This window comes from Loxodonta africana, chromosome 24 (assembly GCF_030014295.1).
Source record: "Loxodonta africana isolate mLoxAfr1 chromosome 24, mLoxAfr1.hap2, whole genome shotgun sequence".
NCBI classification, from domain to species: Eukaryota; Metazoa; Chordata; class Mammalia; order Proboscidea; family Elephantidae; genus Loxodonta; species Loxodonta africana.
Window position 1 is genome coordinate 37436576 of NC_087365.1, and position 12635 is coordinate 37449210.

The 12635-nt window shown below is 50.6% G+C and overlaps 1 protein-coding gene across 1 annotated transcript in view; it reads right to left on the bottom strand.

Annotated features, from left to right (window-relative positions):
• Window positions 1-697: 697 nt before the first annotated feature.
• Window positions 698-12635, bottom strand: part of KIAA1755 (KIAA1755 ortholog) — a gene marked incomplete at its 5' end in the record, with an annotated part of 30452 nt that continues 18514 nt past the window's right edge. The window contains 5 exons of the mRNA XM_023549862.2: window positions 698-1998; window positions 7067-7288; window positions 8216-8338; window positions 9508-9646; window positions 12292-12440. Of these exons, the coding sequence (XP_023405630.1) occupies window positions 1279-1998; window positions 7067-7288; window positions 8216-8338; window positions 9508-9646; window positions 12292-12440 (1353 nt within the window). The remainder of the gene's footprint in view (window positions 1999-7066; window positions 7289-8215; window positions 8339-9507; window positions 9647-12291; window positions 12441-12635) is intronic.

Sequence of the window (12635 nt, forward strand, 5' to 3'; positions counted from 1 at the left end):
AGTGCCCACCCTTACCCCTTTGGCTCACACTAACTGGCTGCCAGCTACAGCAGGTACATCTCTGTTGAGGCCTTTCTGTGGCCAGTGGAGCCTACTTTGTCTGGAGTCCAGAAGTGCTGGGGAATTAATTCCACCTGGGAATCACCCTCAACCAATAACTCAAGGGAGTTGATGGATGAATACCCCAGCTCCCTTGCCCCTTGGATGGGATAACGGGGGCACGTTCTACTCTCTCTCCCAGAAGTTCCCAGTGGGATTGAGCTCCAGTTGCCCACAGTAGTAACTTGCCGGATAACACACCCTTTACAGGCTGCCTTCCCTGACCAAATTCACTCCCCCACTCCCTGACCAGAGGACCCTGGGTTGAATTGTGTTATGGGTTGAACTGTGTCCTCCCAAAGTTTATGTTGAAGTCCTGGTGCCTGTGAAGTGACCTTGTTTGGAAATAGGGTTTTCGAAGATGTCTTCAGTTAACATGAGGTCATACTGGAGTAGTGGGCCCTAGTTCAATCTGAGCAGTGTTGATATAATACAGTGGTATCATAGGACCATGTGACAATGGGGTTATGCTGCAGCTATAAGCCAAGGAATGCCTGGGGCTACTAGAAGCCGGGAGAGAGATAAGAAACGGTCTTCCCCTAGAACCTTCAGAGAGAGCATGTCCCTGCCAACACATTAAATTTGTGAGACTGTGAGACAACAAATTTTTCTTCTTATAAAGCACCCATTGGTGGTACTTTGTTACAGTAGCCCCTGGGAAATGAGCACCCTGCCAGATAAATTACACTTGAGTCTTTGTCCCAAAGTCTTCTTCCATGGGAACCGTAACACAAGAAAAAAGAAAGCCACCCCTAAACCTCCCCACCCGGTAGATTCGGTAGGAGGGCGACCATGCCCCACTTGTCAAAGGGAAAGCTTGGGTACTTTCCTGAACTCCAGGTGGGTATCTGTCCTGATAAAATGAGACCTGTGGAAGGGTCTGTATCGCCTCCTCGTTCCACAGTGAGACGGGAGTTGTGCAGTCAACCTCGTGCTTTATTGCACCCCGGTCCTGACCCATACCCTCACGCTTGTGAATGTGTGAGAATCAGATCTTTCTGGGTTTCCTAGGGCTGGGAGGAGGGCCACAGTTCTCACCATCCCAACACAGGCCAAACATACAGCCAGCACTCAACAGCCACATCTTGATGGCATTGGCCAGGGCTCCCCAGCTTCCTCTGCAGCTGAGTACCACCCCACCTACCCCCAGAGCCTGCCACAATTCATGGGGACTCCCACCTAGAGGGACGCAGGGGGACTTGTCTGAGGGGAGTCCTCCAGAGACGTCTGTGAGTCTGTTCCGTCTGAGGAGAAGCTGCCCCCAGCTTGGTGGGAGACCTGGCTGAGAGGGCCCAGGCACAGCTGCCTGGGGAGCCACTGTCGTGAGAAGGGGGTAGCAGGCGAATGCTCAGGGGCAGGATCCAGGGGCTCATGGGGGCCTTTGCATTCATTAGCGTCTACAGCCTGGCCGGCTTCCTGGGGCAGAAGGCCTGGCTGGAAATTTCTGTACTGCCTGCCTCTGGTGGCCCGAAGAGGCCAAGAGGATTTTGGCAGACGCTCCATACCCAGTGAGTCCCGCAGGGGTGGGTCCTGCCATCGCCTGAAAGAGATGTCTCCACTCAGATCCTGGACCTTGGCGGCTACCCCTCCCAGTTCTGGGTGTGTCGAGTGGACAGTGGGAGTTGCTGGGCGGGGGCAGTGAGCCAACGCCTTCTTCAGGAGGGTCCAGATCTCCTCATGTCGGCCCCGGGCCTCCTCCCACAGGTCTTGGCCCAGGTCTGCCCAGCTCAGGGAGGCCACCTGCAGCTCCATGGCTGTGAGCTTCTCAGCAGGGAACTCAGAGGCCAGCCGCTGCAGGTAGCGGTGGAGGCGGCGCTGGTCCCCAGGGCTGGCCCCTTGGGCCTTGCCCAGCCTGAGCTGGGTCATCAGGTCCTGACAGTCCATGTGGAACCATGTCATCTGGGAACAAGAGAGAGAGAGAAGTGGTGCTGAGGCTGGGGATCCATGAGGGCAATGATGTGCCTCTCTGAGCAGAGACGGAATTTGACAATTATTGCCTGACTGACTTAATAATAAGTGACCAATTAATGTTAGGATCTCCTTCAGCTTGGCCATGATTTGCTCTGATGGCAATGATAACAATGGTTCCCCTCTCTTCCCAGTACCCTCAGGATGTTCCAGCACCTTCTAATAGATATGAGCACCAGCAAGGACTTACCCCTCTCTGGAACTCAGTTTTTCCCTCTGTAAAATGGGAAGTAGAACTAGGTGATCATGAAAAGCCTTTTGAGAGCTGAGAATTTGAAATCTGGAACTGTATTACCTTTATGAGTGAGGCTGAGCGGGGAGCCTGGCTAATGTTTATTGGGCACCAACTGTGCCAGGACATGCACATGTTATGTCCCAGTAGCCTATCTTACAGAGGAAGAAACTGAGGCTCAGAGAGGTGAAGCCACTTGCCCCAGGTCACACAGTAAGTACTCGAACTCAGATCTGTTGGGCCTTCGAGATGCTATCTTCCAAGCACCTCCTTTGGCAGGAGAACCTGGTGAAGGCAGGAGGCGTACCCTCCAGTCACACAGGGAGGAAGTCAGCCCCCACACTCCTCTGTCCCCATTTTGTGATTCCATCTGTCCCTGATTCACCCACAAAATGTCTGCAGACTGCAAAGGAGCCAGCTTCATCTCAGCCACTGGTGAAAAACATAATCTCTCTCTCCATTAATTTAGAACCCGACAGCAAACTGTTAGGCTGTGGGGATTGGAAGAACCATTTTCTCTGAGGAGACCATCTTTCCGTGGATTAAGGAAACTTGTCTTTAGATAAATGGCTTCATATTCACGGAAGCACACAGAGCTCATGGCTGGGAAAGGGCTCCATAAATCTCCGTTAGCGGCACAGTCATGTTACGGTTATTCAGCGTCAAAGCTACGGCACCCACGCTCCCCACCCGGGCTGGGCCAGCACTGGGCTGGGCTGTCCTGTCTGTCTGTGACTAGACCTTCCAGGCCAAGCTGGCCAGAGATGGGTGGCTCCTCAGAAACAATTTTGCCGAACCGCTTGTACGGATTAAATTTGGAGCCAGAGGGGAGAAAGGCCCTGGCCTGGCTGGTTGGCAGAGGGGACTTCCACTGGGGGATGCCACCTTCCACTGTTCGCTTTCTAAGCCTTCCCACATGCCATCCCAGTCCCCCTCTTCTGCCTACTCCTCGCTCCCCCTGCACCCCCTCCTCAGTCACCCACAGCCTGGACGGAGCACGGTCTATGTGCCAACTCTGCGCTGGACACGGGGACAGAGCCAGGAACCAGCTGTGCCTCCCCTGCCTCAGGGAGCTCACCTCACAGGGGAGACGGACAAGAAACAAGCAGGGGATGAAGCAACAGGATAATTTCCAATCACAAGGAGCACCGTAAAGTGATAAAAAGAGGGTGACAGGAAAGAATGGGGAGTGGGTGGGTTCTCTGGCGGGGAGGGGTTGGAAGGACCAGTCTGAGGAGGGGACATGTGAGCTGAGAGTTGAAGGAAGATAAGAAACCAGCCAGTGCAGGGAACGGCAGTCCAGGCTGAAGGAACGGCAAATACAAAGGCCTCAGGGCTGGGACAAACTTGGTTCATCCAGGTGAGATCAACGGAGAGGAAAGTGGCTGAAACTGGGAGCAAGAAGGAAGCTTCCAGGCGCTCTTAACCCTGAGGCTTTATTACAACTACTACTATTAATAAATGGTGCCGGGAAAACCGGATTTCCACACACAGAAAAACGAAACAGGATCCAGGCCTCACGCCATATGTAAAAACAAATTAAAAATGGATTAAGGACCTAAGTATGCAAACTAAAACCACAAAATTCTTGGAAGAATAAACAGGGGCAAAGCTGTCAGGCCTAGCTTTTAACAGTGGATTATCTAATATAATAACAAAAGTAAAAACAGCGAAAGACAAAATAAATAAACGGGACCTCATAAAAATTAAAAACCTTTGTTCATCAAAAGACTTTACCGACAAAGTGAAAAGACAAGCTATTGACTAGGAGAATATCTTCAGAAATCATATATCCGATAAGAATCTAATAACCAAAATATAGATAAAACTTCAACAACTTAACAACAAAAACAGAAATAACCCAATCATAAAATGGACAAAGGACTTAGACAAAGAGGACGTTCAAATGGTCACTTAAACACATGAAAAGATGCTCAGCATCAGTAGCTATCAGAGAGATGCAAATAAAAAACACAATGAGATATCATTTCACTCCCACTAGGATGGCTAAGATTAAAAAAAAAAAAAAAAGATGGCAAATGCCTGCACCATCCTCTTGATCGTTGTTATGCTTAAGCCCATTGTTGCAATTACTTTGTCAATCCATCTCGTTGATGGTCTTCCTCTTTTTCGATGACCCTCTACTTTACCAAGCATGATGTTCTTCTCCAAGGGCTGGTCCCTCCTAGAACTACCCCATACCAAAAAACCAAACCAAACCCATTGCTGTCAAGTTGATTCTGACTCATAGCATTCCTATAGGACAGAGTAGAACTGCCCCATAGAGTTTCCAAGGAGCACCTGGTGGATTCAAACTGCCGACCTTTCGGTTAGCAGCTGTAGCACTTAACTACTACACTGCCAGGGTTTCCAAGAACTACCATATGACCCAGCAATTCCACTCCTAGGTATACACCCAAAAGACTTGAAAGCAGAGACTTAAACAGAGACTTGTACACCAATGTTTGGCTATTGCAGCACTACTCACAATAGCCAAAAGGTGGAAATGACCTAAATGCCCATCAAAAGATGAATGGATAAATAAAATGTGGTACATACATGCGATAGAAGAAATGAAATCCTGATGCATGTTACAATACGGATGCCGCCTGAAGACAGTATGCTGAGTGAAATAAGTCAATCATAAAAGGAAAGATACTGTATGACCTCACTGGTATGAAAAGACAAGAAAAGGCAAATGTACAGAGACCAAAGTTTACTGATGGTTACCAGAGGTGGGAGGGCAGGAGGCTGGAAACAACTGCATTGATTAAGGGTAGGGTTGCACAGCCGATTATTTAATTGCAGTTGTAAACCTGTAAGACTGGCAAAAGGTGTGTAACAGATATATTTACAACAACAACAACAAAAGTAGCTGCTAAGCCTTCTTATGTACAATCAAAAACTCATGGGATTTGGTTCCTTGTTTTGGAGGCTTAAGGTCATAGTTTCATGGGACATCCCAGTTAATTGGCCTAAATCCGTGTTTAGTGCTTCTGTTCTACCTCCTAGTTTGTTGTGTAGTGCCTGGGGTCTTAAAAGCTTGGAAGCGGCCACCCAAGGCACAACAATTGGATTCTATTCACCTGGAGCAACAGAGAAAGAAGGAGAGTCAGGAGTAGGAGGAAATGGAATGTTCAGCTAATTGCCTCCATGAATGACTGCCTCCTTTGCCATGAGATCAGAACTGGATGGTGCCCAGCTACCATTACTGAAATTTCTGATCAAAGAGTCTACAGAAGAATCCTGATCAAAAGGGAGAAAATACATAACAGAATTTCAAATTCTCACAGATTCCAGACTTTCTAGAGCCAACGGGGGCCGGATTAAGCCCTGAAATGATTGCCCTGAGATAATCTTGAAACCTGAAACCAAAAATCTCCTCTGATGTCTTCTTAAAGCCAAGCAAGAGTTTAGTTTAACTAGTAAAAAATGTCTGCCTTGAGCATTATGCTGTTTTAAGTACTATCTATATGGGATCAAATGGACAAGAGCAGCTCGAAGGTTAGATAGCAACCTTAGGGGGCTGTGAGTTTACTATGTTAATAGGGGAGAAACAACTCAGAGAAGGTGGGCAAGAATGGCTGCATGACTCGAATTGTAGCTGCCACTGACTTGTCCATGTAGAAGGGGTTGGTTTGATGTATGTTTTGCTGAATCTATTCTCAACAACAACAACAACAAAAATGGTACTGAGATCTCAGGAAGCACGGATGGGGCACTGACCATGTCCGCCGCGGTAGATTAGTGTTGTTGTTATAGTTGTTCTCCTTTTGTAAAAACAAACAAACAAATAAACCTTGTGCAATAATACAAAAAAAGAATAATCAATATCACTGAACGATATATGTAGAAATTGTCAAATGGGAACTTGCTTTGCTGTGTACACTTTCACCAAAATTCAATAAAATATTATTAAAAAAAAAGTCAGTGTTAATGATAATAATTCCAAGTTTGAGCCAAGCTAGGACAGAGGGTGTTATGGGCTGAAATTAGCGAGCAAGGGAAAGACGTTTCCAGATGCCCTTAACCCTTCAGGCATTACTACTACTATAACCACTACTACTAATATTGATGTTAAAAATAATGATTCCAAATTTGAGCAAAGCCCCATGGCAGGGGGTTATTTAAATTTAATTTAATTCTCTCCCTACCCAGTTAGGCTGGCACCAGAGCCATATGGTCTCAGTTTGAGTCTCAGCCCTGCCACTTCCTGGCTGTGTGACCTTGAATGAGTTACTTGACCTCTCTGTGTTCCCTTGTGTGTAAAATGGGGGTAATAACAGTACCTGCCTCATAGGGTTAATATGACAATGAAACGATATGAAGAATGACTAGAACAGGGCTTGGCACACAATAAGAATCGCCATTATTGTTATTGCTGATGAGCCGCTGAGGCCCAGAGCGGTGCAGACTGTGGCTGAGGTCACACAGCCATGCTGGCACCCACAGCCCTGACTCTAAGTCTCAAGTATAAGAAGCAGGTGATATGTGAGGGTCCTTCAAGAGCTACCATTTGGTCACTGAGAGGCTGCCTGGTGTAGTGGGACAAGCTGGGGTCAGGGGTCAGCTGGACCTGGTTTAAAAGGGTGATAATCTCTCAAGCCTTGTTTTCCCTTCTGGTAAGAGTGGATAATGTTCTTTCCCCCTCACCGGGCTGTGGGTTAAAGGAACGAATCACGCACAGAGCTTAGCGCTGAGTCTAGGCCCTTCTCTACTCCTAGCCCACCCAACCAGGCGTCTGTGGGGGAAGGGTGCAGGGCTCACCTTCTTGCAGAAGCGGTGTAGGTGGAGCAGTGTCTCCAGGTCTGTGCGCTGCCGCTCGGCCGCCATGTAGAAGTGGGTCAGCTTAGCCTGGAAGGCCCGCTGGGTGGTGGCGAAGGCCGCCATCTCTGGGAACCCTGCTTCACCCGCCTTGCCGGCCCCTCCAGCCACAGCTCCCAGCTGGGCCGCCTGTTTGGACAGCTCGAGGCCACGGCAGTACTGCGCCTGCATGGTAGAGAAGGTTGTCCACTGAACTCCTGCCTAGGCTGGGCCTCCCCCCGAGGTCAGTAACCTCCCACTGCCCTGCTCTAAGTGGTGAGAGTTGCTGAGCCTCAGTGTCCTCATCTGTAAGATGGGGACCCTAAGAGTATCCACCTCACAGGGCTTAGCACACGCTCGCCTGGGTGGTTTGAGCCCACCAAGGGGTGGCTCAGAGAAAGGCCTACTTCTGAAAATCAGCCACTGAAAATTCTATGGAGCATGGTTCTACTGTGACACACGTGGGGTCGCCGTGAGTTGGAACGGACTTGATGGCAACTGGTTAGTTGGTCGGTCTCCCCTACTGGCCTGGGAGTTCCCTGAGGGCTGAGACAGAGGCTGATCAGCCCGTGCCCCAGGGCCCAACACATCGAAGGTACAGGTTCCTGCCCTCGCTCTCTGAGGCTTAGTAGGTCTAGGGGGCTATTGGTCGCCGTTGAGCTAATTTGACTAATGGCAACCCCAGGTGTGCACAGTAGAACTGGGCTCCATAGGGCTTTCCAGGCTGTGACCTTTTAGAAACAGATCACCAGGCCTCTCTTCTGAGGCACCGCTGGATGAATTAAAAAAGCCAACCTTTTGACTAGTCGAGTGCTTAACCATTTGTGCCACCGGGGACTCCAGGTCCAGGGTGGAGCAGTGGAATCTGTATTTTAAGAAACTCTCTAGGGTATTCTGAGAGAGGCAGTCTTTGGACTTGGCAGTCCAGGAAGGCCTCCTGGAGGAGAGAACATCTAAGCTGAACCCTCTGTGGTGGAGGGTGGTTTCTTCCCCGTCTGGAAGTTTTCATGCCCTTTTTTACTTCCACGACTTTCCCTCAGCCGCGCCCTCGCCACCCGCCTCCATGCCCCCTCCATCCGCTCCAGTCCTGCTACACAACTTTTTGAAACGTACTGCCGCCTGAAGGAAGAATTCCTCGAATTCTGCGTGGGTTTTCTCCACTGTCTCCAAGCTTCCATCCTTGGGGGTCAGTGCTTGCAGGTACCGGCTTCCTTCCTGCTCCATCCAGTCGCTGACCTGGGGCAGGGGAGGGAGGCTTGGACATGAGGGGCTGCTGGGGAGATGTCCCCTCGCCCAGCTCCCTGACTTCCTCGGAGGCGTGGAGGCTGAGGTCTTCTTGTCCTTGGTCATTCAGGAGCTGGCCCGGTTCCTGCACACAGCAGGCACTCAGTGCACACTTGCCTGAATGCAGTCACAGGGTGGCAAATTTCAGCTTACTCTAATCATTCAGTGCTGCTCAATCATAAAAGGAACTGGCTCGGGGGTGATGAGCTGCCCATCCCTGAGGGTGTGCAAAGGACACTGGAGGGAAAGCTTCCTGCTATAGTGGAACGTGCATGAGCCTGCCAAAAACTCGCTGTGTGAACTGGGCAAGTCATTTCCCTTCCTGGGGCTTAATTTCTTCAGTGGTAAAATGAGGGCAGACATGAGGATTCAATGAGGAGCAAAGGGCATAAAATGGTGCTTGACTCCATGACCAGATGTCCCCTTCTTTTTCTGGGGTGTCTTAAAGAGCACTATTAAATCACTTTTCCTCACAAAACTCAATGTGGCAGGTACTAGTATCATTCCCATTTTACAGATGAGGAAACTGAGGCACTGAATAGTTAAATAAATTCTCTAGAGTGACACCACTAGTAAGTGGTAGAGCCAGGGTTGGAGCCTGGGCTGTTGGGCTCTGGAGCCCATGCGCATGTGACCATTGTGCTCCACTGCCCCAGGCACGAAGGGAAGTGCTGGCTCTAAGCACCAGCAGATGGACCAAGTGGTGCCAAGTGTGGGCTGCAGGGTCAGACCCCCAGGTGTACAACTAGGCAGGTGGTGTAATGTCTCCCAGCCTCAGTTTCCTCATCTATGTGGTGGGTGAAATCTTAACACTGTCCCCACATCGCTGATAGGGGACGAGGTCAGAAAGCATTGATATATCCAAAGGTTCCTACCCAGAGCCTGGTACACAGTTAGTGCTCAATAAGTGCAGCTCTTGGGGCTATGTCTTTACCCAATAAGTACTTTTGAGTGCCACATCATGTGCCACACCCCAAGGATGCCTGCCTGGTCCTTGTAGAATCACAGCCCTGTGTCCTTGCACCAGAGCAAAGCCCCTGGCTGGAGGGTGCCGTCCCTGTGGAGGGCAGCCAGGCAGATCCTCCCATAGCTCCTCCCAGCCCACCAGCCTTTCCACTCACCTGATGGATGGAGGCCTCCAGGCGGCCCAGGCGGACTCGGAGCTCCAGCTTCCCCAGGAGGTGATTGGACACAGTGACCAGGACATGCAGCTGCTCATCCACGAGGCCATACAGGGCTGCAGCTTCAGCCAGGTGGCTCCTGGGAGGCAGAGGAGGGTGAGAGAAGACACAGGACCCCACCACCTACAGTATTCCTGTTAAGCACAGACCACCCCCTACCCCAACTAGCCCCACCTCTGGGGCTCCAGCCTGGGTATTTCAGCTGCCGACTTGCTGCGTGACCTCAGGGAGGTCCCTATCCTTCTCTGCGCCTCGGCCTCCCATGGGACTGGGAGGACCAGAGGACACAGCAGGAAATGAAATGACCCTCTCCCTTCCCTGCCTGTCAAACAACAAAACCCTTTGGTATAGAGTCAAATCTGGGTTTAAATCCCAACCCTGCTACCTTCTAGGAATGTAACCTTGTACAAATTTCTCAATCTTTCTGTGTTTTTTTCATCTGTAAAATGGGATAATAGCAGAGCCCATCTCATAGGGTGGTTGTGCAGATTAAGTGGTCTCATGCCTTGGCTCCCAACCCTGGCTGCACATTAGAAACTCCGGGGAGTTTTCAAAATCTTGATGCCCACCCCCCACCCAGACCAACAAAGTCAGACTGTCTGGGAGTGCAACCTGGATATGAGGGCTTTCTAAAGCTCCTTGCGGGGTTCCAGGGTGCAGCCAGGGTTGAGAACCAGCCCTCCTGCATACAAAACCCTTAACATAGTGCCTGGCATGCAGGAAGCGCACGATGTTTGTTAGCGCTTGTCGTCTCTATTGTAATGATGTGGAGTAGGTGTAACACGCCCCCCCATCTCGGCCTCCATTTTACAGATGAGAAAACTGAGGTCTAGAGAGGGGAAGTGACTCTCACACATGGCAGAGTCTAAATTAGAACCCAGTCCAGGGCTTCTTCTCCAAGAGGGTTTTTGAAATGGCCAAAGCCAACAAAACATAAGGGAAGGAGTGTTGAAAGGGGATTTCTGGCGTAATGACACTGGGTGAAGGGAGGAATTTAGGGACTTCCCCAAGGCTGCTCAGATCACACACCACTGTCTTCAGGAAAAAGAGGAGTTGGAAAGTCTGCTTTCCTAAAGGGAGCCTTGCCATTTGGTCGGAGCTCCCCATCTGATCAGGGTCACCACTCTTCCAGGAAAGGGGTAAAGGCCTGGGGTGTGTGAACAGGATGGAAAATGCCAGCCCGCCTGGCAGAAGAAGGGAAGAAGAGGACAAGAGGGCAGGAGCTCCAGGGAACCTTCTGCAGAATACAGATGTTATGGCTCACGCGGGAACACAGCGCCCCCTGGTGGAACTGCCAGCAGCCAAGAGTCTGAAGAGGCCTAAGGTGGACTGGTGGGGCCTGAGCCAAGCCTGTGAAGCCAGAGCATGCTGGGAAAGACAGCACTAACCCCACCAGGCTAAAGGGAGACGACCTCACACCCAGCACCTGGACCCACTGCTCTCCAACTCCCATCGGAGTGAACCTGCCCTTGAATCTGGGGACACAATTCAGGGCAGAGTGTTCAAGATTCTGGAATCAGGCTGCCTGGGTTTAAGTCATGGCTCTGGCCCATCCCAGCTGTTTGACTTTGGGCAAGTAATTTAACCTCTCACTGAGCCTCAGGATTCCCCCCCTGTAAAATGAAAATAAAGCTAGGATCTACCTTAAGGGTGGGAATTAAATAAGTTAATATCTGTAAAGCCCTGAGAACAATGCGTTCCACACTAAAAAAAAAAAAAAAACTGTTGCCATCAAGTTGTTTCTGACTCATGGCAACACCATGTGTTGCAAAGTAGAACTGTGCTCTGTAGGGTTTTCAAGCCTGTGATCTTTTGGAAGCAGGTTATCAGGCCTTTCTTCCAAGGTGCCTCTGGATAGACTGGAGCCTCCAGCATCTACGTTAGTAGTAGAGCACTGAACTGCTTTTGTCAGCCAGGGACATTAGCATTACCCATCCTAAGTGCTATTTAGGTGTTGATTAAATGAACGAATTGTTCTTAAAAGCTTCAGCAAACTTCCCCTTGATTCCTGAATATGAATAACAGGATTTGTTTTAATAGAAGTTAAAATAGTTCCAATTACTCACCGGTTTAATTACTGTTTTTCTCCCATCCCCTAAATTTAAAAAAGCAGGTATTTTCTAGGAATGTAAATTATTTATTCTGTGGCTCCGAGGCCACCCCCCCATCCCCCCCCCCCCACACACCATGAACTTCCCCCAGCCTGGCTGAGAAGCACTGAGGAAGCAAGACAGCCTGAGGGTTAAGTGCTCAGATGGGCTGGCTTCAAATCCCCGCTCAGCCATTGCCTAGCTGTTATTCCACTTCACTGCACCTCAGTTACCCCTCAGCCAAGCCATGACAATGCCAGTTGGCCTCACAGGGCTCTTGTGAGGAATAAATGAGCTGGGGCTTGGAAGGGCCTGGCCCCCTATATGAGTCAGAGAAAGTGCTTGGTACATAGGGGTGACCAGAAGTGGGCAGGAGCTGTCCTCGAGGCCTGCTCCTGGCTGAAGATGGCCGAACTGAAGCGGGGGCAGCAGAGAAGGTACAAAGAACTTGACCAGGCCCCAGCAGGGCCTGTGACCAGGCCTCTGTCAGGGAGACATGCCCTGCAAACGCCCCAATCCTGGGCATCCCCAGGGACCACCCTGTGTGTCCCTTTGGCAGGGTGGCCCCAGCCCTGAGCACCCTGAAGAACAGGGTGAGGGTGGGGTGGGGGAGGAGATGCCCAGGTGTCCATACCTGACGTCAGGGTTGAAGTCCAGCCTGCTGGCCTGTTGCCGTAGCCTGGCCAGGGTGGCTCCGCCCTTTTGCTGGAGGCCCAGCAGGCCCGGGTCCCTCAGCACAGCCTCCATCAGCTCCTTGGACTTGCTCAGGCACCTGGCAGCCTCCTGCCAGGGTGAGGAGGTAGCCTGAGGCCCATTCCCCACTCTCCTTCAACACCCTCCAGGGCTCCCCACACCCAGTTCAAACCCCCAGTTTGGCATTCAAAGCCTCCAGAAACTCTGTTCTTGCTATCTCTAAAACATCTCCTCAAGCCACACCGCCCTCGCATCACCATGGCAACTTCTGTGGTCCAAGCTTCA